General features: G+C 44.9%; 1 protein-coding gene across 1 annotated transcript in view; it reads right to left on the reverse strand.

The window, feature by feature from the left end:
- Nucleotides 1-592: 592 nt before the first annotated feature.
- LYPD6 (LY6/PLAUR domain containing 6) overlaps nucleotides 593-27,874 on the reverse strand; it is a 40,966-nt gene continuing 13,684 nt past the window's right edge. Inside the window, exons 2-6 of the mRNA XM_044304558.1 lie at nucleotides 18,860-19,000; nucleotides 16,847-17,014; nucleotides 12,201-12,299; nucleotides 3,167-3,297; nucleotides 593-1,667 (exon numbers count right to left, since the gene is read on the reverse strand). Coding sequence (XP_044160493.1) covers nucleotides 1,497-1,667; nucleotides 3,167-3,297; nucleotides 12,201-12,299; nucleotides 16,847-16,964 — 519 coding nt within the window. The 5' untranslated portion in view covers nucleotides 16,965-17,014; nucleotides 18,860-19,000 and the 3' untranslated portion in view covers nucleotides 593-1,496. The remainder of the gene's footprint in view (nucleotides 1,668-3,166; nucleotides 3,298-12,200; nucleotides 12,300-16,846; nucleotides 17,015-18,859; nucleotides 19,001-27,874) is intronic.

Below are 27,874 nucleotides of genomic sequence, written 5' to 3' on the forward strand. Positions count from 1 at the left end.
CCATTTGCGGACGTGTGAATGGAGCCTTAATCTGTATTGCAGTTTGAGCTCAGTTTTTCTGAAACAAAGCTCCAAATCTCCTGCACAGAGTTAAATAAAAAAAAAAGTATTGTCCTGGCGGTCTGCAGCCACCACTAGAGGGAGCTTACAGCATACTGAATATACATTGAGCTCAATAATCAAATGGTGTGCGGCAAGAACCTAAGGCCCCCCCTAGTGGTAGCTGCAGGCAGCTCTAGGCCTATTCTGCTGATTTGGAGCATTGTAACAGCTGTGACTGCTATAAAGATATAATGTGCAATTATTAAGCATGTGTAGATAATAAACGTGTTAGACATTCACTGTAAAGAGAACCCTGGTATACATTCATCATTATAAGGCTTCATGCACACAGCCGTTACGGCGGCTCGGATGCGGACCCATTCACTTCAATGGGGCCGCAAAAGATGCGGACAGCACTCCGTGTGTTGTCTGCATCCGTTGCTCCGTTCCCCCACTAAAAAAAACTATAGCATGTCCTATTCTTGGCCGCACTTTGCGGACAAGAATAGGCAGTTATATTGAAGGCTGTCCGTGCCGTTCCGCAAATTTCGGAACGCGCGCGGACGGCATCCGTGTTTTGCGGACCGCAAAACACACCACGGTCGTGTGCATGCGGCCTAAGGCTGTAGTTCTCCAGTTCTTGGAAAACTACAACTCTCATCATGCCCCAACAGCCTTCAGTGCATGATGGGTGATGTAGTTTGGCAGCAGCTGAAGAGCCACTAGTTGAAGACCATTAGTCTATAATAATATAGTTTGCATTAATTAATTTCTTACAATTTTCGAGATCTCTGCTAGCAGTCACTGAATGTATACGTTAAGTGCATTCAGTACCTCCCAAAAGTGATATCTCAAATCTTGGGACATTTGAGGCCAGTCCCATGATATCTAGAACACCCTAAAATTACATAGAAAAGCCCTTTTTTTTGCAGATAGCACATCCTTTTTGTTGCTCTTTTTAATGATAATCCTGAAAAAAAAAGGTACGGTTGGGAGGTATGACACCGTGTCAGAGCTAGGGCTACCAACAACCTCGGTGTCCACAGCAGATGATCAGGATACGTTTTTAGTTACTGAATTTAAATGGTATATTTCCATTCACTGACTGCAAGCTGCCATGTTCAGATCATTTTTTCTGACAAGTAAAAATCCAATCCAAATCCAACCAGTGACCATCCTGCTAAAATCTGGAAAGTGATGGGATGCTGCCGACAAAAGCTCCACCTTTGCCTGTATCAGTCCTACACATGGGCCACAACCAGCCTGATCTCCAGGAAGACCCAGATATATACAATGTGTATATAATATATGGACATCTGCATAATTGCAAAATAGTAATACGTTTGTTCTGGCGTCTAAAATAATTCTATACAAAAAAAATTCTATACAAACGTACAGAGCTCCGGAAGTCACATAAATAAATCCTATGTACACATCCAAGGTATGGATCGGGCTCATGTAGGTAACAGCCATATGGCTGACAATAAGCACAGCAGGTAGGTGGCGCTGTGGCCAGAATGTCTCTGTGAGTGACTCAGTGGGGACGTAGTTGCAAAAACGGCATCTGTATCGTTCCTGGGTACAGCCATGTTGCAGATATTCCCTTCACAACATGAAGTGCAGACCTGGAGGAACAAGAGAATACAAACGACTCACTATTAGGGAAAAGCACAAATAACCACTGCCTTATATATGACTGCCAGGGGTGTAGCTATAGGGAGTGCAGAGGTAGCAGGCAATCCAGGCTCTGGTGCCTGAAGGGGTCCAAAAGCCCCCGTGTTACAAAAGACACGTGGTGAGTGGGAGCTTTATACGGATTTTGCATTGGGGTCTAAGAGCCTCTGGTTAAAGGGGTTGTCTCCAGTATTTATCATGTATAGAAAGTTAATACAAACCACTTACTAATGTATTGTTATTATCCATATTGCTTCCTCTGCTGGCTGGATTCATTTTTCCATCACATTTTACACTGCGCTTTTCCATGGTTATGACCACCAGTGATGGTCAGTTCGCAGTGTTCGCCAGCGAACACATGCAGGCTTCCATCTTGACTCACAAGTCCAGCGATGCACAGGTAAGCCCATACCTGTGCCTGTGTCGGGAGCCGGTCAGAAATCAAATGAGGTCACCGGGAGCAGGCAGTTCCGAGAACAGCCGCCGGGGGCCTTCATCGGGGTGTTCTCGGAAGTGCCTACTCCCGGAGACCGCATTTGTTTCAGACCGGCACAGGTAAGGGCTTACCTGTGCATCGCAGGACGGGTGAGTCAAGATGGCAGCCCGCATGTGTTCGCTGGCGAACACTGCGAACTGACCATCACTGACGACCACCCTGCAATCCATCAGTGATGGCCGTGCATGCACACTATCGAAAAAAGCATTAGCCTATGTGCGCTACCGTGGTCCCTGCCACAAAAAAGACTGGCACTTTTTCCTATAGTGTGACAGCACGACCACCAGTGATGGACTGCAGGGTGGTCGTAACCATGGAGACAAGCAGTATATAATGTGATGGAAAAATGAATCCAGCCAGCCAAGGAAGCAATACGGATAATAACAATACATTAGTAGGTGGTTTCTCATAACTTCCTCTACATAATAAATGCCATTTGCTGAAGTGAGACAACCAAATTTAAGTCTGTGATGTCTACAAACAACTGCCATTCTACACAGCTTCCCTGTCGGATCATCCGCTGGCATTGGCTTTTTCTATGGCAGCCTGAGTCGGTTGTTCCATAGACAAATTACAGGCTGCCATAATACATTATACTCAGTAATAACACTATGCAGTAAGCTCCCTCTAGTGGTGGCTGCAGGCAGCACAAATGGTATGTTTTTAATCTATGTCTATACACTATAAAGATATATTAAGAAAAATAATCAGAAGAGAATGTTGGGCCTATAAATGTCATGATAATAAAAAAGTGGAGATTCACGTTAAGCATAAGAAGGTGACAATTTTTTTTTACCGGGTTGGCTGCGGCTGCACAGTCCTGCTAAAGTGTATTGAGTGATGCAGGTGGCAGTGGTTTCTGGCAATGTTCCTGGTCAAGGTTGACTAGTCTTCAGGTCTTCTAACCTAAGAAGACTATTGGTATTCCAGCTGTATGTGTGTGTAATATCATACCTTGCGCCCATGAGGACCGGACTCTCTGCACCCTGTGTTCAGGCACTGCTCCAGTGATGCACAGCTCTTAGTCACTGACACACTTTCCTCTGATGCGTCCATTATGTGCTGAGAGTAACAATATCTGGTATCTGGTAAACATAGACATCGTGTTAGCATGATACATCTGCACAATTATATACCAGCCACGCTATATCCTCAACATCGTCAGATAAATCCACCGATCCACGCAGGTTGGAATAACATGGCGGCTTTCTTAGAGAAACAGCGCCACTGTTGTCTGTTGGCTGTGTGAGGTATTGCAGCTCAGCCTTGTTCAGGCACAGAGCTTGCTGTTTCTCTAAGTAAGCCACCATGTTTATCTCATCTCATACAATCGTTTTAAGGGCCCATGCACACGATCGTTGGATGTTTTGCGGTCCACAAATTGCAGAGCCACAAAACACGGATACTGGCTGTGTGCATTCTGCATTTTAAAGAACGGCCAGCTTCTAATAGAATAGTCCTATCCTTGTCCGTAATGCGGAACGGCCAGGCTGGCATATGGACATTGGAATGCACACAGAGCCATTTCCGTTTTTTTTATGTGGCCCCATTGAAATGAATGGTTCTGCATATGGGCGGCAAAAAAACTAAACGGATACGGAAAAAAAATAAGCTTGTGTGCATGAGCCCTAACAGGGTTTTATGTAGAAAAGGCTTCACTGTTGTATAATCCAGACAAAGGAGATTAGAAAGTTGCAGAATGTTTCATTATACAATGATTATATGAATTCATCCTGTTAATCTAGGAATATTTCGCTATCGTAAGGGCGTGTTCACATCATCGCTGTATATTTCGGTTATTCCACTTTGTTAGAGAAGCGGAAATAACAGAAGTGCTGGATACGGCACATAACTGAGTCAAACAATGCTGAACAATCTCCATTCAGGATCCATTTTTGTACCGGACAAAAAAGTCCTGCATGCGGGACTTTTTGGCCCAGTCTTTTTGATGGAATCTGTGACGGAGACTCCAACGCAGATGTGAACATGCCCTAAAGCTTTAGATGCAGATTTTACAATTTACTGTGAAGTTTTAAAATATGCAAATGAGACTTTAGGAGCAACTAGGGCGTCGGCGTTACACCTAGAGGTTCTGCTGTGCCCCCTGCCCTTTGATTGACAGGGCCAGTCAGGCATGATCACATTTTCACTGCCTGACCCTGTCAATCAAATGGCAGAGTTGTAGAGAGAGCAGAGCCTCTAGGTGTAACGCCAACGCCCTAGTTGCTCCTAAAGTCTCTTTTGCATATTTCAAAACTTCATTTTTCTCAGCAATTTGGGCACATATAGGAACATGGGACCAACACAGGTGCCTTCAGCTGCCAAGAGCACATGCAACAGGTCAGCCAGTGTCATAGGTACAAAACTGCTGACAGATGCCCTTTAAGAGGGCAGAGGGGTTGGATTTAAGCTAAGGGCCCCAGTAACGCAGCCACCATGAAGTCTATGATCCATCAGTAACATTCCAAATATGAGCATGCAATCCCTGATTAAATATCTTCTAGATTTATATTTTTGTTACAATTTGCATATTTCATTAAAAAACGTCCATGTTTGGGGCTCGTTCACCCTCTGCTCCTGTCTGTCTGGTTCTAATCTCCTGTCAAATTCACTTAAAATAAAGCAAGTGAGCATTATGATAAGCTACAGGTTTAATCCGCCCCCCCCCCCCCCCCCGGAACACTATTGTGCGCTGATTAATTACTGTGCGCGGTTTCCAGATGCATTTTATCCTGTGGAGAAAACACATTCTTTGCGGATGTTGATGTTTGGTAAATAGAAAAAAAGCCACTTTCCTCCTAGAAATAAAGAAAACTTTGTGGGCATGCTGAAACGCCGTCTCCTCGCTAGTCGCAAATGCCAGGTGAGGCGCCGAGTGATACGCAGCAGGTAACTTATAAATCACGAGAGCTGTCAGGAATCCCGGGACGCAAACATGGCTTCAGCACACAATGACTCTCTCAGGGGGAAAAGATAAAGGGGTTGTCTGCAAAAGAGCTGCACGTGTTACAAATTAAAAAAAAAAGTGACTTCTTCAGTCCTCCACCGATCCAGCTCAGATGCTTCCGTGGACCCCCACCGGTCTTGGATTGTAAGCTCCCCAAAATGAGATGATGTACCCGCTCGTGACCAGTCAGTGACTTTGTCATCACTGGCCAATGACGGCACAGGCGCAGCACAAGAACATTGAAGTGCGGATCACTGGAAGCTTGTAAGTAAAGAGTGGCGGGGGATCAATGAAACATCTGCTGGCCCCAAAGAGGTCAAAAGTGGAGATTTTTTTATTTTATAACATTTGTGTCTTTTTTTTTCTTTTTATCAAGAACTTTCAGATTGACCAGTACAAACCTATTCAAATAGGAGCATCTATAAAATGCCCCAATGGGTCACTTTTAGGTCACCAAAATACAGGTGAAACGCGAAAAATTAGAATATAGAAGTTTCATGGTCTACTTCTATGGTAGGTATGCTGCTGGATACAGTCAGTTCTTTGATGGTAACCAAGTTTGTGGGTTTGTGAATTTTCTAGTTGTCTGACCCCAAAAAATTTAGAGATGAGCGTCTAAATAAAATGTTGTTCATCCATCTGCCTGCTTGAGCAGTGAGGGGCAGGCCCTGTTACTCAATAGACTTTCCCCTTCCTGTTGATTAACAAGGCCGGACATCTCGCCTGGCCATGTCAACCTCTCGCCTGCACCACCACCCCAAGTAGCGGCACAAGTGCAGAGGCTCTGCATCTGCCGCTACCTGTGCAAGCGCCGGTACGCTCTCGGTACAATCAGCAGGGAGGGGGAAGTCCTGTGATCCCCTCACTGCTCAATCAGGCTGATTGATGAACGAATTGAATGTCTATGCATTGATTTACCCATCTCTAGTCGGTCTTCATAAAAGTCTTTTATGGAAAAAAAAACCTTGCAATTATGGAAATGTTCTTAAAGGAAAATTATAAAGCACAAGTCGGAAGTTGTAAAGACTTATCTCATCAATGTAGACAAGTTCATTATGTTTAGGTCAAGGCAGGAGATTTCCATCTACTAATGGCTTCCGTAAATCAAGGATTTCCATGATAACGTCGCCAGGAATCTAAATCCTTACATTTACCTGCCGGCCATATATAAGCAGCAGAGCATCGAAAGGAAAAGTTATTGTTTCCATGCTGTGACGGGCCACACATCTCCCCATTGAAGAACCTTCCCACCATCCCACAGAGCACATTTACAGTGAAAGTTGGATACATCAGATAGCGAAGGTCACCCCGGGGCGAGCAGTAATATCTGATCTTGAACTTTCTCCGAAATACCAGAAATGCTGACTGTTATTTGGGTTTATTTTTTGCAGCGTACAGGCTCTTAGATCTTACATTTTGCCCCAAGCCAGTAAAACTCCATTAATATCCAGTTCCCTGACACGCCCAGCTGTAAATATGTGCACGCAAAGCGCAAAGCTGACACATGTCCTGTAAGGATGGTAACAAATACTGAATGCTTTGTGAGACGTATGTCGTAATACATACAGGGGCCACGGAGGGCCCCAATACAAAATCTTAGTCATGGGGACCCTTTCACTGTCACAAGAACGCTGCAGCCAATCAATGGCCTCAGTGGTCACATGCAAGGACGGCACATCACAACTTTTTTAAAGTAAAACTCTAACGCTGGGTTCAGACCTGAGCGTTCTGAAACGAGCGCTCTGTATGCGCGATTGTACGGGCGTTTACAATCGCGCATACAGAGACAGGCGTGCACACATTGTCGCGCGTTCCCGAATATCTATGTGCGGGAACGCGCGACAAACGCCCCAAAAAAAGCTCAAGCACTTGTTTGAGCGTCGGGCGTTTTACAGCGCGATCGTACGTGCTGTAAAACGCCCAGGTGAGAACCATTCCCATAGGGAATCATTGGTTCTTGCCTGTTGAGCATTTTACAGCGTGTAGGAACGCGCTGTAAAACGCTCAGGTCTGAACCCAGTGTCAGGCCCCTTTCACACGGGCGAGTTTTCCGTGCGGGTGCGATGCGTGCGGTGAACGCACTGCACCCGCACTGAATCCGGACCCATTCATTTCTATGGGACTGTGCACACGAGCGGTGATTTTCACGCATCACTTGTGCGTTGCGTGAAAATCGCAGCATGCTCCTCTTTGTGCGTTTTTCACGTAACGCAGGCCCTATAGAAATGAATGGGGTTGCGTGAAAATCGCATGCATCCGCAAGCAAGTGCGGATGCGGTGCGATTTTCACGCATGGGTTCTAGGTGACAGTCTATTCACTGTATTATTTTCCCTTATAACATGGTTATAAGGGAAAATAATAGCATTCTGAATACAGAATGCTTAGTATAATAGTGCTGGAGGGGTTAAAAATAATAAAAAAGTTAACTCACCTTCTCTTGTTCGCCTAGATGCCGGTCTGTTCTTTAGCTGTGGGCTGAAGGACCTGTGGTGACGTCAGATCACATGCTCCATCACCATGGTGATGGACCATGTGATTGGAGCATGTGATCTGACATCACCTCAGGTCATTCAGCCCACAGCTAAAGAACAGACCGGCATCTAGGCGAACAAGAGGAGAAGGTGAGTTAACTTTTTTATTATTTTTAACCCCTCCAGCACTATTATAGGGTCTGGGTACCAAACATGCGCGCAAGTGCGAGTGCAAAACGCATTACAATGTTTTGCACTTGCGCGAAAAAATCGCGCATTTTCCCGCAACGCACCCGCCTCTTATCCGGGCAAAAAACATGACGCCCGTGTGAAAGAGGCCTAACGTATTCTTTCCACTGCCTCCTTAATGGATTTCATGAATGTGAAGGTCCCAGAAAAGCAACTGTGCTAAGAATCAATCTCTGAGGCACAGAAGAACAGACTTTTTATAGAAGGTTGAGGACCATTAAAAATGAACAGTGCGTGGACTAGTCAGTGAAAGTTAATGCACACATATGGCTGTAGACCTCACTGCACGAGGTTTGGGTTGTATTGTTTCTGGCACTCTTCCACACTACTGAGATGGACTCTCCATACATTCTGCACCCTGCAGTTAGTCATTGCAGAAAAATATTAAGAGAAATTGCATGTCGCCTCTGCGGTCAAATGCAAGGATGGCACATCACAACTCCTTTAAAGTAAATCTCAAACATTTTCTTTCTTTCTGCCGCCCTCTTAATGGATTTCAAGGCTCCCATGCTTGTAAGTGTGAAACTGTCAGAAAACCAACTGCACCAAGAACCAACCTCTGAGGGACAGAAGCACAGACTTTTTACAGACGGTTGAGGACCATTAAAAAGAGACAGTGCATGGACTAGTCAGTGAAAGGTAATGCACACATACGGCTGTAGACTTCACTGCACGAGGTTTGGCTTATATTGCTTCAGATGCCGTTCCACAGTACTGAGATGGACCGGCCATCTGTTCTAGGACTGCACCCCACAATTGGGCAGCGCAGAAAAATATTAAGAGAAATTGCATGCCTTTGTTCAGTTGGGAAGATTGCATGTATTTATAGAAAGAGACTTATGGAGGACTATCATAGTCCAACTTCTGGGATCTCCATCGATCATGAGAACAGGGGTCCCCGAGCCTCCAGTGTGACGGGGGGCAGTGGTGCACTTTCTCGACTACCTCTCCATTCACTGCTATGGGACTGCTTAGTACAGCAATCAACTATCTGTGGCAATCGCGTAGAAGTTAATGGAGCGATGCTCTTACCTGTGGTTATGTGATTAATGTTGTTGAGGGATAACCCCATTTAAGCCATCGCTTTTCATATTTGAGGGGAGAAGTCACAAAACTGCCCTGAACACATGTGACCAATGGAGGCAGCCGAGTACATATACAGCCATCTCTTCATTTCGTCTCCACCCCAATCTGCTGAAAGAGGGTCAAGAGACTCCCATCCTCCTAATAACTGTAATTCCCATTGACAGGAGCTGTTTTCTGTAAAAACGTGGATCCCAAGAAGAATCCTCATTAAGGATTCCAGGCTATTTCCTCGGTGAAGAGTGCTGTGTAAAGAAAGCTGGAGGCAGGCGGCAGACTCTGCGCTATTAATGGAGTTTTCTTGGCTTCTGTCCGAGGGAATAAAATCATTCAGTCGAGTGTTTGTGCGCAGTCTGCATGGTGGACCACCGCGGGGTGAGACGTCTTGAATGAGGCTGTAACTGTATAAAAAGTGCCAGTCTCAGTTCATCTGCTCTACCCCCTCGGGTAAATCCCATGTAATCCAAGAAATGTATTATCTGATCGGAGACGACGCTAAGTGCATATCAGAATATTAGGTTGCACAGATGATCGTCTGATTAGACCCAGACTCCCATAGATTGACTATCGCCATAGATATGAAGCTACTTTAATTAGTCTGGAAAACGTATATGAGGGATATATGATTTTTTTGTTATGTACGTCAAGGATGCAACATATGCAAACATTGGGAACAGTTCTAAGTATAAAGCTGGGGTGCACACCCTACATGCTACCAGTAGTGGAGGCCCTCCATTCTGGACAGAAACACAGCAGATTGCCTGTGCGCTCAGCTGTGTCTCTGTGTAGCCACGGACAAGAGCTCAGACCACTAAGACCGACTACGGAGAGATAGTACCCCCCAAATACATGCCTCTTAGGGCCAACTACAGCCATAACACCTGCCATGAGGCCCAATCAGGCGCAAGAACATTGTACTCTTTTTGGGGGAATACCAATATGGCGGCTTTGTGCTATAATGTGTGTTTTCTGATATAAGGAGCTAGTATAGATAGATTTAATTATTGCGTTTTTAATTTTCGTACACTGAATGGTGGGGGCCCCATACTTATTTTGCTAATGGGCCCTATGAATTATAGTTACATGTCTGCTCTTAGGGCCTGATCACACAAAGGTTTATGGCGCCAGATTTTTGGCATGGCAGTTTAAAGGGAACCTGTCACCGGGATTTTGTGTATAGAGCTGAGGACATGGGTTGCTAGATGGCCGCTAGCACATCCGCAATACCCAGTCCCCATAGCTCTGTGTGCTTTTATTGTGTAAAAAAAAAACATTTGATACATATGCAAATTAACCTGAGATGAGTCAGGGACAGGACTCATCTCAGGTTAAGGGTCCATTCATACGTCCGCAATTTCGTTCCGAATTTTGCGGAATGGAATTGCGGACCTATTCATTTCTATGGGGCAGCACAAGGTGCTGCCCGGATCCGGAACTGCGGATCCGCACTTCCGGGTCCGCAATTCCGATCCCGAAATTTTGTTTTGCAATTGCGGACAAGAAAAGGCATTTTCTATGAGAATGCCGGCGATGTCCGTGTTTTGCGGATCCACGGATCCGTGGATCCGCAAAATACACGCAGACGTGTGAATGGACCCTTAGGCCTCTTTCACACTACCGTATGGCTATTTCAGTGTTTTGCAGTCCATTTTTCACTGATCATTTGTTCCGTTTTTTGTTTCCATTGTGTTTCCATTTCTGTTCCGTTTTCCGTATGGCACATACAGTATACAGTAATTACATAGAAAAAATTGGGCTGAGCATAACATTATTAATAGATGGCTCCACAAAAACGAAACGGATACGGAAGACATACGGATGCATTTCCATATGTGTTCCGTCTTTTTGCGGACCTTTCGACTTGAATGGAGCCACGGAACGTGATTTGCGGTCAATAATAGGACATGTTCTATCTTTCAATGGAACGGAAAAACGGAAATACGGAAACGGAATGTATACGGAGTACATTCAGGGTTTTTTTTGCGGAACCATTGAAATGAGTGGTTCCGTATACGGAACGCAAAAAACGGCCCGCAAAACGGCCTTATGTGCATATGTATCAAAAAAAAATTTACCCAATAAAAGCACACAGAGCTATGGGGACTGGGTATTGCGGATGTGCTAGCGGCCATCTAGCAACCCATGTCCTCAGCTCTATGCACAAAGTCCCGGTGACAGGTTCCCTTTAAAGCCAAGACCACACCAAGAGACACTGCCCGGACGGACTTTGAAGCTTCGATGGGTTTACACTCGCAGTTTAGCTCCACCGCTCAGATCCCCCAACAATTACAGCGCTAAAAACGCTACGTGAACTGGCCCTTAGGGGTTATGCACACAGTGGGTTTTATGCGGAATTTAGGAGCGGACAGCCGCGCCGAAAACCAGCTGGCGTCCGCGTCCTCTCTGCCTCCCAGCTCTGAGGATAGCGGAGCGGTGGCTTAAAGTCGCCCCTGAGCCAAGAAGGGACATTTCTTGACGCGGTTTTAAGCCGCTGCTCTGTGATCCTCAATGCTGCCTCCCATTGAGATGTATGGGAGGCAGAGAGGATGCGGCCTCTGGCTGGTTTTTGGCAAAATTCTTACACGACTGTCCACGCAGAAATTCCGCTTAAAAAGCCACTGTGTGAACATCCCCTAAGACTTCTATAGGGTCCTATTGTACCTGCATATGCCTCCGATTTCATATGGATGCTATATATTATGGAGGTATTCTGCACTGGAAGTATCAAAGCAGCATTATATGAAACACCAGATAGCGGTACACAGAGTCCAGGGACACAGCTTTATTCATACACCATAAGAATATTCCATTATATACCATTAGGGAAGTTGCCTTACTGGTATTGTGTGTCCTGGACCTAGGAGATCACCGACTGTACGGCGCAGTATTGCTGGGTGCTTTTTACTTTAACCCTCAGTTAATTATGTATTAATAGGATCAAGTTAAGAAATTCCCCAACTTTCTATTCATCCGAAAATTAAAACTGACACAAACTTCAAAATGTTCTAAATAACAGATTAACATTCTTGAAAGAAAATTCTTACAATTAACTGGGTTCACAAAGTCGGGGCGGGGGAGAGGGGGGGGGCGGCAGATTTAAAGTGACACACAGGCCAAGTTCTAAAGCGTAACGCTGCACAAGTGTAACCAATGTGCTTTCATCACAGGGGCAAAAATTCATTGTGTGACAGTCATTACAGGATTAGAGAATATGATTTCATGCATGAGAGCACTCACCTCTTGGGCAGTAGACATCTGGGGCCCAGCGATTGCACTCGTAATTATCTCTTGCCTTTTCGCAGGTGAAACATTTAAATCCCCCGGGGTATGGCGTTGCTATAAAAACAGTACACCCAACTGTTAGGAAACACGTCTGTGTCACAAAAGGTGCTCATTAAAGCGGCATCTCCCCTACGTTCTTATTACAGGAATGTAACCAAATTTTGCCGCTTGTCCACCATATTTAACAAAGCGTCCAGACAACCATTTTTTGCATTTTAGATTCAAGGCACAAACTTGTAGCAATAGTGAACCTATACTTGTATATTAGCAAATTGCTTAGATAGCAATTCCGTAAGTCCCTATTAAGGAACAGGATAAAAGACCAGGGCAGTGTCAAGTCCCTTCTATTGCTGATCGCTTCGTCTAACCTGCTGCATGCTGTAGTTTTATATTATACTCTACGGTCTAAGCTACACAGCCGCAAATCTACTCATTGCAAGTATATATTGTTGAACACTCCATACTGTTCATTATGTGAGAGATGGGGCTGATTGCCACAGTTCCATCATCTAAAATCCCTAGCGATCAGGGTAAGTTCTCTGCAGCTATACAGTTCTGTAACAGCGGCCACTGCTGGAGAAATATAGCATTACATATTGCCCTATGAAATAAATGTGTAACCAATAAGACATGACTGTGTGAGTCCTCCAGGTTGCTTTTTCTTAGTGTCTCTACACTCTGGCTAATAGAAGGGGGATGCTGAGAGGCGGATTCACCTCTGTGATGTCCATATGCTCTAACAGGCCATGTTTATCAGCTTTGGCATCATTAGAAAACCCTTTCAGGAGGCCATAGATGTTAAGAAAATGATTGTATAATATAATATTTTGATTAAAGAGGACCTTTCACCTGGAAAAACATTGTGAACTAAGTATCATGACATATACAGCGGCGCCCAGGGATCTCACTGCACTTACTATTATCCCTGGGCGCCGCTCCGTTCGGCCGCTGTGCCCTCCGGTATCTTCGCTCACTTGGTTATAGTAGGCGGAGTCTGCCCTTGTTCTGCTGGGCATCTCCTTCTCCCAGGCTGTGAGCTCTGCGCTGCGATTGGCCAGCGCTACAGCCTAGGAGGAGGAGACGCCCAGCAGAACAAGGGCAGATTCCGCCTACTATAACCAAGTCCCCTAAGTCTCCGCCTACCATAACCAAGTGAGCGAAGATACTGGAGGGCACAGCGGCCGAACGGAGCGGCGCCCAGGGATAATAGTAAGTGCAGTGAGATCCCTGGGCGCCGCTGTATATGTCATGATACTTAGTTCACAATGTTTTTCCAGGTGAAAGGTCCTCTTTAATGTATCAGATCAACTGAGCTGTCCAGTGTGTGCACTACTCAAATACCAGGATACAGTGTGCAAGGGGCTACGAATTTAAATCAGAATCCTTCAAATTAATAGGGGGGTACAGAGCTCTGCACTCCATGCCCTCGTCTTCCCCCACGTGAAAAACTCGCTCATGTGAAAGGGGCCTTTCCCTTTTCTGATTCACTGTAGCAAAATATCAGGAGAAGGAGAGATTTGTGCTGCAGAGGTGTTTAGTTCCCATTGTCTAGACTGGATACAACTGTAGCAAACTCTCAGCTTTTACTGTTTGCTGTTTGTTGCTAAGGAGCGAGTGAGGGGCAACATACAGAATATTAAAGGGGTTGTCCGGGTTCAGAGCTGAACCCGGACATACCCATATTTTCACCCAGGCAGCCCCCCTGATAGCATCAAAGCATCTCATGCTCCGATGCGGTCCCTTGTCCCGCGCTAGATCGCGCAGGGCACGGTCTCTTTTGTTTACAATAACACACTGCCGGGCGGAGGCTTCTGCCTGGCAGTGTGTTCGGTGACATCACCGGATCTGATGGGCGTTCTTTAGCGCTGCCCTAGCCGTTTTACTGGCTTGGGCAGCGCTAAAGCCCGCCCATCAGTGCCGGTGACGTCACCGGTAGTGTTGAGCGAACTTGTGTTTTAAGTTCGGCATCTAAAGTTCGGGTTATCGAAGAATCGTGCTATGGATTCTAAATTCCGTTATGGTCCGTGGTAGCGGAATCCATAACACAATTCTTTAATAACCCAAACTTTAGATGCCGAACTTAAAACACAGGTTCGCTCAACACTAGTCACCGGGCTTCCTGGCAGCCCCATGGAGAGCCCGATACGTCACCAGAACTCCTGAAAATGCCTTTGCCCTGCGCGATTCAGTGCAGGGCAAAGGAGAGCATCGGAGCATGAACTGCTCCGATGCTCAAGTCAGGGGGGCTGCCGGGGTGAAAATGGAGGTATGTCCGGGTTCAGAGCTTTAATGGAAATCTCAGATACATTGTTACCAGACGTTCCAATGTTGTGTAAAAAAAGTGTATTTGGAAACAATATATTATTATTACAGCTTTTGTATAGAGTGCTTTATTTCAGATCTCCGCAGACTGTTTAACTAGCAGCAATTTAATTTGACAGCGCTAGACTAACACCATCTGAAATCCCCGGGAGTTGTCACCCAGCTTTTCCTGGCTACTACCGCTAGAGGTGACCATACACATTAGATAGCTGCTGGCTACTACCGCTAGAGGTGACCATACACATTAGATAGCTGCTGGCTACTACCGCTAGAGGTGACCATACACATTAGATAGCTGCTGGCTACTACCGCTAGAGGTGACCATACACATTAGATAGCTGCTGGCTACTACCGCTAGAGGTGACCATACACATTAGATAGCTGCTGGCTGTCTGCTATTCCTCTCATACATGCTTGACTTTTATTTCTAGCAGCAGCTTATCCCCCTTATAAATCCAATATGCCTCACCCATCTTCCCCCATCATCTGCTGTCTGGAGAAAGTAAGAACACCCACGGACATATTAGATGGTCGGCTGGTCCCACCAAAATCAGCGGACACAGCCGACCTTTATTGTGTATGACCACCTTGATGTGAACCTGTTATTAGGTGTGGGGCCACCTTAAAGGGAACCTGGCATGTCTATGCAGCTGGGGTTCAGTTTCCTAAAGATGTGTCTGTCACAACTGGTCATTTAGGCATTATGTAGTAAGTCTACTTTCACACTCGCGTTTTGGCTATTCGTTTGTGAGATCCGTTCAGGGCTCTCACACGCGGTCCAAAACGGATCAGTTTGCATTCTGAATGGAAAAGCATCCGCTCAGAATGCCTCAGTTTGCATCCGTTCAGTCTCCATTCCGCTCTGGAGACGGACAACATATCGCTGCTTGCAGCATTGGTGTCCGTCTGATGAAACTGAGCCAAACGGATCCGTCCTGGCACAGAATGTAAGTCAATGGGGACGGATCCGTTTTCTCTGACACAATCTGGCACAATAGAAAACGGATCCGTCCTCCATTGACTTTCAATGGTGTTCAAGACGGATCCGTCTTGGCTAGGTTAAAGATAATACAGACTGATCCGTTCTGAACGAATGCAGACTGTTGTATTATCTGAACGGATCTGTCCAGGACGGATCCGCACAAAACGCGAGTGTGAAAGTAGCCTAAAAGAAGCCATTGTTTACCTGTGTGCATGCCCAGTGAAGCGAGGTATTCTGTCTCCAGCTTCCTCTGTGCAATGCGCATGCGCCCCAAGCCGCCAGACTCGTGTCCTGGACTCATCTCTGGGTAGTAAATGCTGGGGAGACAGAGGTGTCTTTAGAAAGCTAAACTCAAGCTGCTTAAGGACATGCTGGTGGTTTAGTGGCCCCTAACCTAGAGGCAGGATCCCTTTAAGGGCTCATGCATGGAAACCGATGCGATCCGCAAGATTCAGTTCGCACCGCAAAAAAATAGAACATGCTTCTGCTCCGTATCTTGCGGACCCATTCAAGTAAATGGGTCCGTATCCGTTGCACGTGGCCGGCGCCTGTATATTGCAGACCCACAATACGGGCACGGCCGGACGTGTTCGTGTGCATGAGCCCTAAGTCTGCACATGCAGCAGGAGGTATGGATTACTGCATAACTTCAGGAGTCTGGGAAAGCTGCTTGACAATGCGGCGGGACCTGTAATCTTGGCCATACTGGTTGCCAGGTGGAAATGTTAGCACAAATGAGGACGGCTCAGGGTATCGATCCCCTCGGGTAATTGCACCCCTTAGGCCTCCTGCACACGACCGTTGTGTGCACCCGTGGCCGTTGTCCCGTTTAACGTGTTTTTCTGCGGTCCCATTGACTTTCAATGGGTCCGTGGAAAAATCGGAAACTGCACCGTTTGGCAGCCGCATCCGTGATCCGTGTTTCCTGGCCGTGAAAAAAATATGACCTGTCCTATTTTTTTCACGGCCAATGGTTCACGGACCCATTCAAGTCAATGGGTCCGTGAAAAATCACAGATGCACACAAGATTGTCATCCACATCCGTGATCCGTGTCCGTGATCTGTGTCCGATTTTCCCTATCATTTCAATGGCAAACTTGACTTCGATTTTTTTTTTCATTTTTCATGTCCGTGGATCCTCCCAAAATCATGGAGAAATCAACGGAAGAAAAAACGGGCACGTTTTGCGGGACTTTAAAAAATACTGTCGTGTGCAGGAGGCCTTAAAGGAAACCTCCACAGACAATTCCCTGCTAAGAGTTATTACGTATACGTGTCATCAGTCTCTGGCCTTACTTGACGGATAGAGGAAGACGATATCTTGCACTGTGAAGTCTCGGGAGTGAACCGTTTGCAGCCAGTCCGCTATGTGACTGAGGAGCAGGAACCAGGCCACCGCCGGCCACGTTTCCATGGCAGAACAAGGTCCAATTCATGCAGCCATTAGTGCAGTCTTCCTGATACCTGAGGAGACAAACATTATCAATACAATTATCAGGTTCTGCACTGTTACTGTCTAAGCAGCTGACCTGCCTGTTGGCGGTTTCCATGTTAGCATTGGCTCCATAGTCAGCAAATGTACGGTGTAACTTATGGTCATTACTATGACTGTGACCACTTATTTTTCATTTTTGTTTTACTCTCTGTAGAGGAAAATCCAACAAGCAGGCCTCCCTCTGACTCGGATATAGGACAATATGGCACATGAATAGTGGAGGCTCATTAACACGTGATAGGAATCTAGGATTCTTGGATTGTGTAGTCATGTATTAATACGTGAGGAATTAGGGGAGGCACCTACTTTACTAAGAGGAATTACACAATCAACCTGCTTGCTGATGGGTTTTATGTGGCAACATGAACAGCACTGACCTCATTTTAGTGTTCGGGGTGCAAATCTGCCGCGTCTATTTTACTTTGATCAAGAATGGGGACCGATGAGACGAGTCACAATATGTTGGCGCCATATATATATATAACGAGTGATAATTATCTGTGTACGTTCAGCCCATCAATTAAACAGCCATCGGCCAAGGCTTGAAAGAGCGCCGCTTATCAGTTCCCTAATCATCTGTGAAATCCATTAAATTCATTCACGCTGTTTGCCAGGATAAGCACACGAACACGTGTAATAAAAATAACATGTAATCTCGGAGCCGCAGCCACCCGGGCTATTTTATTTGGCTCGGATTCACGGGATGTTTTTCCAAATTTAATCCACAGAAAAAAGTCCTGACAAAACACAAAAATGCCTTCCTGCTGTTTATTTGTATAGAGGCCGATGTTCTGCTGACGAAGTCCCTTTGTCACCTCCATGACATCAATGTGGTGTCTCTTAAAGGGACAATGTATAATGGATCTGGAGGCTTCTTAAAGGGGTTTTCAGCTTTGAAACATTTTTCAGCAGCCCCCTCCCCACTCCCTCAAACGTGTGCAGAAAAGCATCCATACCTGCTCCCCGCCACTAGGTTCCAGCACCCTTGGTTCACTTCCCTGCTTGCCGGCTTCTGGAGTGGACAGGGCACCCAATGACTGGCCGCAGTGGTGGCGTGTTCCCCAAGTGCCATGTGACCAATTGATGTGCCACTTGAAGGACATGTCACTGCTGCAGCCAGATATTGGCTGCAGCAGCACTCATGACTCCCATCCACTCTGGAGGATGACCAGCAGGGTGCCGGAGCGAGGCGCAATGAAGGAGCAGATACCAAGTGGTGGAGAGCAGGTAAGTATGCTTCCATCCCTAGGTCCGGCGAGGAGAGTGGGAGCTGCCGAAAAGTGTACTACCCCTTTAAAAGACAATTATTAGTTCCCTAATCATCTGTGAAATCCATTAAATTCATTCACGCTGTTTGCCAGGATAAGCACACGAACACGTGTAATAAAAATCTGGAGTGGACAGGGCACCCAATGACTGGCCGCAGTGGTGGCGTGTTCCCCAAGTGCCATGTGACCAATTGATGTGCCACTTGAAGGACATGTCACTGCTGCAGCCAGATATTGGCTGCAGCAGCACTCATGACTCCCATCCACTCTGGAGGATGACCAGCAGGGTGCCGGAGCGAGGCGCAATGAAGGAGCAGATACCAAGTGGTGGAGAGCAGGTAAGTATGCTTCCATCCCCAGGTCCGGCGAGGAGAGTGGGAGCTGCCGAAAAGTGTACTACCCCTTTAAAAGACAATTATTTGAGCCCCCCCCCCACCAAGATGACTATAGACCCGTTCTGGCCATGTGCCCTCCGGTACTTACTAAATGACCACAGCGGAGGTCTTAATGGCAGCCATATTGGCTGACTGACCACATGTAACTTACCAATCCCACGAAGAAAGTCCCAAGAACCATGCAGAATGATATAGTAAAACTGCCGTTATTTGTGCATATGCTTCACGTCTTCAGTCCCCTGGATGGTACATTTCTCACTTTTCGGTCCAATTCTGAATGTCCATCCATATCCTGGAACACAAATGTGAATTATGTCAGGTATTACTGAGCAGATATCATCAGCTTCAAGTATTGGGAGTCATGGACTGTAATACCGGTCATCCACAACTTGGCCGTGGTCACAATTCTAGATGGAGTATCGCCCTGACTTTCCAGTTCCTAAATATGAAATATGGCCGGGCCATCACCATTGCAGTATATTATTGTATGCCATCCCCTGTGGGATCTGTCATTTCCCCAAAACTGTCATAATAGGGTTAATGCTGAACACATTTTTACTATGAGAGAAGATTGTGATTTGAAGACTTACATTTGTCATGGATTCAGAGACAATGTTTTTACATAGTAGTGAATATGTTTTTTAACTAGTCCCATTCACACTACACAAAAAATATTAAATCTCTGATACTAAGGGTATTAGTGGAAAAAAAAGGTACCGCAATGGGGTTTACCACAGCAGCACTTCCAGAACTTTACCTAGAACTGTGCCTTTAAGAGCAAATCATATATTTATTTATTTTATTAATTTATGCACTTATATAGCGCTACTATATTCCGCAGCGCTTTACATACATTAGCAACCAGCTGTCCCCAATGGGGCTCACAATCTAAGGTCCCTACCAGTATGTCTTTGGAGTGTGGGAGGAAACCGGAGAACCCGGAGGAAACCCACGGGGAGAACATACAACATATGCAGAACATGTCATACAGTTCACGGCAGCGTTTGTGCCGATCGTGGTCATCAATGTGTCTGTCCATATTTGTTCCTAGTTGAATTGCTCAGTAGTTGTATACAGTAGATCTCCACTGGTAAATTGCAACCTCAAAATTTGATTCCGGCGCCTTAAAGTCATGCAATCTTGCAATGCAGCCCCTGCACCAACAATGTTTTTGCACCCCTGCACTGCAGATTACAAAGTTTTTATTGCATAAAACATCCCTGAGATCAAACTCCTTGTTAATTTTCACCTAATAAATCTGCAAGTTTTACTCACAAGCAAAGACCTCATTATGGGATTAGTTTTTTTTTAAATGACGACCTGTACCTTCTCTGCAGACAGATCAGTGTCTCCAGGAGCTTTTCTGCAGGTAAAACCAAGGACAAGATCTGATAAGGTCTTTGATTTTCATATTTCCACACTAGTTGGTGGAAGCCCCTTTAAATTAGGAAGTCGTTTATATGTCACCCCCAATACATAACAAAAAGAGTCACAATTTAAGGGCTCATGCCCACGGAACGCATTTTCTTTCTGTTTTTTTTTTTACAGGTCCGTATGCGGAACCGCTCACTTCAATGGGTCCACAAAAAAACGGAAATGACGTGTGCATTCCGTTTCCGTATGTCAATAATATTCTTGTCCTTTTTAAGGACAGGCATAGGCATTGTTACAATGGATCTGCAAAAAAACGGATGCAATACGGATGTCACATGGATGTCATCCGTTTGTTTGGTTTTGTGGACCGTAAATACATACGGTCGTGTGCACGAGCCCTAAAAAATACATAAAAATGTATACCTTGTGACTAGTCACCACTTCTTTGAAGAAGTAAATCTGGAATAAATTATTAGGCACATAATGGGTTCCTTTAAATCTACTTACTTATTTCACTCGCTGACATATTCCGCAGCGCTTTACAGACATCATGGTCACGCTGTCCCCAGTGGGGCTCACACTCTTATCAGGATGTCTGTGGAGTGTTGGAGGAAACCAACAGAAACACGAGGAGAACATACAAACTCCATGCAGATATTGTCCTTGGCCAGGTTTGAAGCTAGGGCCCGACCACTGCATGCCACCAGTGTTAACCACTGAGCCACTGACCCTCTAATTACAAAATAAAGGGGGGCATGCACATACTGCGGATGACCATAGCCCTGCCCTGATACAGACATTCACCTGACCGGCCCTAGAGACATTAACCCATAGTTCAGCTCCTGGTCATGTCTATATCAAGTATATTCCTGCTAATTTATCATAGGATTATAATTTTTTCGTTCATTGCTGGATTAACAGGATTTAATCTAGCATTAGTGAGATGTGGTAGGTTTATTGGGACAGATATAGACATGTATATAATTTATTTTGTTAGCTTGCACTTTACTAACACAATTTTCACGTTAGAGGGGTAGTGCCATCATTATATGTTATTTTAATATAATTCAGCATGAAAAACAAGTTACTTTCTGTTACAAAAATATTCTAGTTGTGAGATATTCTCTTTATTTCAATATAACGGCACCCCTTGGTGCTTAACCTGTATAGCACTGTGAACGTCCACCTACTGGGGTGGTCACACATGCTCAGTTCCATCATTTAGCTGCCACCAGTCGTATCTACTGTTAGATGTCGTGACGGGTGGCCGGGACCGTGGGAGCCCGTATAGGCCAGGCATGCTCAACCTGCGGCCCTCCAGCTGTTGTAAAACTACAACTCCCACATCGCCCTGCTGTAGGCTGTTTGGGCATGCTGGGAGTTGTAGTTTTGCAACAGCTGGAGCGCCGCAGGTTGAGCATGCCTGGTATAGGCCAACGCAAGCACGGCAACTGCTGCTGGATTGCAGGATGGTCGTAACGCCTGGAAATGAGCAGTGTATAATTTGATGGAAAAATGAATCCAGCCAGCAAAGGAGGCAATATGGACAATCACAATACATTAGTAAGTGCCTTGTATTAACTTTCTCTACATAATAAATGCTATTTGCTGAAGTGAGACAACTCCTTTAACACATTACGGATACACCATAATCACTTTAGTCGTGGTGCCGCCCTTCTGCATGAACCAATATAATGTATTTTTGAAGAAGACATTAAAATAAATACCGAGAAGAAAAAAAATGGTAGATTGTCATTAAGGGGTAAGATAATTAGTGGAGGTTTACTGCAGCTAATCCCCCCTCCCGGCAAATATTTCAGCACCGCCACGGCGTGACCTCCTCCTCATCATGTCTGTCCTGTCATCCCTATGCTATAACTTCAGTAACTTCACAACTGCTCTGTAAACGTGTCCACCTCCTGAACCAAAAAGTGGTCTCGTGGAGAACACCCGGGGGGTTACGGACAGTCTTCTCAAGTTTCAAATCTCATCAAAGGATATTTAAATAATTTAAGAACAGCAGCTGCAAGGACAGGGGACCGAAGATTTCTGCAAGATAATGAGACCACATGACACCCCAGGGGAGGTGAAAGGTCTAAGTAAAAAATATTTTGGGCATTTACCACGCAGAGGAGGAGACGGTTTTAATGAATTTCTATAGATACTACCCAGCTCACATCCATAAGTGTAATATGATATGGAAAGGTGATACCTCAAGTTACTTCATTAACTGACTTTTTAATGTACTATTGATGATTTTTTTATATTTTTATTTTATTTGTTTATTTCTTTTTTACTACCATTACGTCAACTAATCATCTTTACTGTATTTTTCTTTTGTTTAGATTTTTTGCTTCTTTTTTTTTTTGCTCTGGTTTTATTTACATTGTATTGGTTGATGAGAGTCTTCTGCTCCCAAACACATCAGATGGCCAGCTACTCCCAGGGAACGGAGGCAAACAGAGGTACAGTAAGGCTACCTGCCCACGTTTTGGATTTTGGTGCGGGAAAAAAAAAACACAGCGTAATAAAGTACAAGCAAGGTGAATGAGATTCGACAAATGTTTCCCTCCTTGCGGAAATCGACCTGCCGCGCGCATCTTGAAATCTTGAGCATGGCATTTGTTGCTGCGGATTTTTAGTTTTAACCTTTGCAATGCAAAGAGTGAGATTTGTGGAAAATTCACAAGTAACGCATGCAGATTTAGGTGCGGATTTGATGTGAAAATGTAGAGAAATTTTTAAAACCTGCACCCCTGTGCGTGTAGCCTAAAAGTCTGAAGGATCTCTGTGGCAGCCCTGTTATGCTGCTGATGGAAAGGGAATGTGCGCAAGCCCCTTGCAGGACCACCGATCCTCTGGTGAACAGGCATTGGTCCTATTTCACCCCAAAATGTGCTTGTCCTTCTTGTGTTACTTAAAGGGAATCTCTAATCACTTACCAGTAGGTAAAAGAGTCGGCCGCTGTAGATCGGTGCTTGTCTGCAGAGTCTGATGATATCTTTTGCATCTCCATATTTGTCTGCAATCTTTATAATAGGCAAATTAACGCCTAGCTGCAACGAGGGCGGTGCTGTTGCACCCAGAGGCTCCACCCCCACCACTGTGACAGACAGGCCAGGCAGTGAAAGCATATTCACTCCGGGCCCTGAAGTGTCACAGAAGCGCGTTTGGCCCATGCGCTGTAAAGAAAGAAAAATTGTGGAGCTGCTCATCTCGGTGGGTCAGAAAAACGAAGGATCGTTGTGTAAGACAGATTCTTAATTGGCAGTAATAACGCATTTTTGGGCTGGACAGGCCCATTCATCAGATTTAAACCAGGGTCTCCATCCCTTTACTGCGTGTGTGCCAAACACACTCCCACGAGATTGCAGGGAGAGGAGTGAATATGTTTTCACTGCCTGCCAGTCTATTACAATTGTGGGGGCGTGGCATAGGAAACAGGAAGTTGAGAATCTGGGTGCAACAAAAAAACGTCACCGCCCTCATTGCACCTAGGGGGTAATTTGCATTGTATAAAAAGCCTTTTTTCTACAGATTACAGGCACATATGGTGATAGCAGAGATATCATTAGACTCTGCAGACAAGAACCTATCTACAGAGTCCGATCGTTTCACCTACTGTGATGACAGATGCCCTTAAATCACGTGAGGTTGAAATCATAATTCTGGGGTGGCTTATCGTTGACAGAAACAATATAATTGGACCTTTGCCTCTCCTTATGGCCCCCTCACCTAAGCATTTTCGAGGTCCTAGAAACCAAAACAAAAAAAATCACAAAAAAAATTGAATGTTGTAATTCTTTTTTTTCTGCAACCTAAACAAAAAAAACATAATTATCTAAAACATCAACAGTATAAAAATGTATAATAACTCTCAGTACTGAAATGTTCTCAGCATATGTGAAGATTTCCTCACAGATTGAAGTTATTTCCCTACACACCATATACATCCAGTAACCAAGAAACCAAATAAACTCGCCCTGACCTTACGCTGAAAAATATTATTCTACCGTTTTTGAAAATACTAAACTTCTGTTTATTTAGCTGATGACAGTGTTTTGCCAGGAAAAGTACACATCAGGTGTATTTTCCCTTCTGTTCTAGAGGAAATCCATCAATTCTTAGCCTAGAGGAAAAAAAATATCTTGAGTTGTCCATGGGACAGACAAACGACTGTAGACTGTTGGAGCCAGTTATATTTTTACATGGGCACGGTTAAAGTTTATAGAGTCTTGCAATGAGAACTTAGACATCAAAAGACAGTGGAGCTTTCAAGCATACTTACCTAAATGTTAGGTGCTATGATTACTACTCTGTGGACCCATACTTGCTTGTAGAGTAAACATCATCATGCGCCAAGTAAGAATAAGGGTTCTTCTATTAGGATAAACTCATAAAGGCAAATCAACTGGTAGACATTCTTCTGATCACCTGATTGCCCAAAGTCCTACGTCTAACAAAAAAGAAGAAGGGTAGGTGCTGACTTTTAAAATGTAGAAACCTGGGCAAACAGACGGTCTGAAGAAGGTCTACTGACTGAAAACATCTACCACCAGTCTGAGCTGCCTATGTGTTTAGCCTAATAAAAAACAACATGACTTGAAGTGCGCTGATGTTTGATCTTCGTGTTGCCTAGGGTTGAGGACCAACCACCAAAACCTCCCAATGAAAACCAGTGGTGCAATTAACCTAAACTTGGACGGACCTAAACTAAGGCCAGTTTCAGGTGTATTTTGGCTGCCTTTTACAGCTACCTAGACATCCTGCGGTAGTACGGAAACACCACTTTTCATGTGTGGACTTTTAATAAGGCCAATTTCGCATGGGTGGTCATTTTACTTGCCTTATAGTGCTTAGCTTTTCCTGCCTTTAATTTTAGTAAATATCTAATTTAGGATTTTTAAAAACAATTATAATCAGCTTCAAATATTTGGAGTCATGCACTGTAATACTGGTTCTACACAACTTGGCCACGGTTACAATTCTAAATGTTCAGTCCCTAGATGTGACCGATCCAATACCATTGCAATATATAACGTTCAGGAATGTGACATCCCCTGTGGGATCTGTAATTCTGAACATGTTGGTTATCACTATTTCAAAAAACAGAAATAATAGGGTTAAAGTTGAACACATGTTTAATATGAGAGAAGATCGTGATTTGAAGATTTACATTTGCCATGGATTCAGAAATAACGTTTTTACATAGTAGTGAATGTGGTTTTTTTAGAAGTCCCATTCACTACACAGGTAAAGAACAATGCAGCTTTTGCAGCATGCAGATTAAAAAAAAATTGTAATGTTTTTTAAGACTTTTTTCCCCTATGTTGGTCTAAAAAAAAATATTATAAAAATTCAGATCCTAAGGGTATTAGTGAATAAAACATGTGGTACCGCCATGGGGTTTACCATTTCAGCCCTTCCAGAAATTTACCTAGAACTAAACAAATTATACTGCTGATGGTACAGTAATTTCAGCTGGCCAAAATTTTCACTTCACCTGATCCTTTTCTCCCTTAAAGGGGTTTTCCAAAATAGATAATCAGTATCTGATTGTGGGGGGTTGATACACTCAGGACCCCCGCCGATCGGTTGTTTGAGAAGGCACTGGCGCTTGCAGTAGTGCCGCGGCTTTCTCCAGCTTTGCCTAGGCCGGTGACGTCACGTTTTTCTGTCACTTCGCCTAGGCACAGCTTAGACCCATAGAAGTGAATGGGGATCAGCTGTGATACCAAACACAGCCACTAGACAATGTATGGCGCTGTGTTTGCTGAGCAGAGAGAAAGCCGCAGTGCTACCGCGAGCGCCGGTGCCTTCTTAAATAGATGATCTGCGGTGGTCCCTGGTGTCGGACCCCCACCGATCAGATACTGATGACCTATCCAGAGGAGAGTTCATTGGTATGAAAGTCTTGGAAAACCCCGTTAACATCAACTGTCAGGGGAGAGTCAGTCATCTTCCGCTTTCCATACAACAGGTTAATGTTAATGTGAAGTTAATTTTCGGATTGAGAAATCTTCTCGCTAATAACACGTATGGCGCAGAGTTCTTTGTCCAGGATCCATGGCTGAATGACTGCACTTTACAAACTTGACATTTGACTGATATGAAGAAAGCCACAATGACACGAGGTCAATGATCACAAAGACGAGTGTGAGTCACTGAACGAGTCCAGACAGTAAGGTGCTGATGTAAAGTGGTCTCTATGGATCAAAACAGGGTGATGAAAACATCTGTAGTTATAGAAGAGGACAATGGGAGATGAGAGAACGCTGATTTCAGCCTGTCACCAGGCTACAATCTGAGGCATTGTCAAATTTTATGAATCATGTCTGATATTGAAGGATAAGACAACTTTCTAATATACTTTGTTTCAATTCCCCTCATATTTCAAGATATCTGCTTGAGATGCAGACCTCTTAAAAAAAAAAAAGTCCTCCAGCAATCCATATGAAAGGTAAAATCAGGATTCCCGTGATCAATAACTAAAGATGGATACAAGCCCCTAATGGGCTATAATAAGAGATAATGATCTATACTAGTGGTACATACAATCCTTCAATGGTCTACGGTGCAAACAGTCCTTAGGAGCAAACATACAAGTCCTCAATTTTCTCTTCTCAGGTCGATTTACTGAATATTTACTGAAGATTTATAGGACTTATCTTTGCCCTATGTTCACCTCAATAGCACCGGGTGTGAGCGGCACAAACCGGTGACCCCAATCCGGTGGTATTAGCCGCCAATCTCCCTGATATCAAAGCATTACATGAGTTAAACCGCCTTAATGTTTGGGCGTTCCCGCTGCGCTCGTGTTATTACGGGTCGTGTTAAAACAGACGGTAATGATAACGTTGTGTCACACTCGGGCCATCACAGAACAGGTGGAGAAGACAATCGTCTTAAGTCAGCAGGTTCGGCAAGGAATCCCGACGGATAAAAGTCTTCTTGCGGTTTCGTAATGATAGCTCGGTGCAGGAGACCTGTAGCTGCTTGCCCCTCTGTGCAACGTCATTTAGCATTTTCCCTATAAGCTCAAGTTCAGGGCAGACACTGTAAAAACCCAAGGACGGACCGGCAGATGCATAACTACCACAAATCAAAGCAGCACGGCACTAATGGAGGATTTTATAAGTCTGAAATCACAAGCCACCCGCAACGCGCAGCGCAGAAGAGCAGTAATGTGCAGAGTAATTGGTGGCTTCTTGACTTTATTGGCAACGTCGCAGGCTGGTCCCTATAATAACACAAGTTATAACCCGTGATACACGTATAAAGGTGCATGATTGTGTCTGTAAACTCACACATTCATTCTAGGCGACTGTATGATACATTGTTAAATTGTGTGTCTGGCTCTGCTATGTGGGAACAGTGGATGGTTATGTTATGGGGACACTGTGGCTGGCTGAGCTATGGGAGCGCACATCACTGTTATGGGGGAAACGCGGCTGGCTGAGCTATGGGAGCACACAACACTGTTATGGCGGCACTATGGCTGGCTGAGCTATGGTAGCACACATCACTGTTATGGGGGAAACGCGGCTGGCTGAGCTATGGGAGCACACATCACTGTTATGGGGACACTGTGGCTGGCTGAGCTATGGGAGCACACATCACTGTTATGGGGGAAACGCGGCTGGCTGAGCTATGGGAGCACACATCACTGTTATGGGGGAAACGCGGCTGGCTGAGCTATGGGAGCACACATCACTGTTATGGGGGAAACGCGGCCGGCTGAGCTATGGGAGCACACATCACTGTTATGGCGGCACTGTGGCTGGCTCAGCGA

This window comes from Bufo gargarizans, chromosome 8 (genome assembly GCF_014858855.1).
Source record: "Bufo gargarizans isolate SCDJY-AF-19 chromosome 8, ASM1485885v1, whole genome shotgun sequence".
Classification (NCBI taxonomy): Eukaryota; Metazoa; Chordata; class Amphibia; order Anura; family Bufonidae; genus Bufo; species Bufo gargarizans.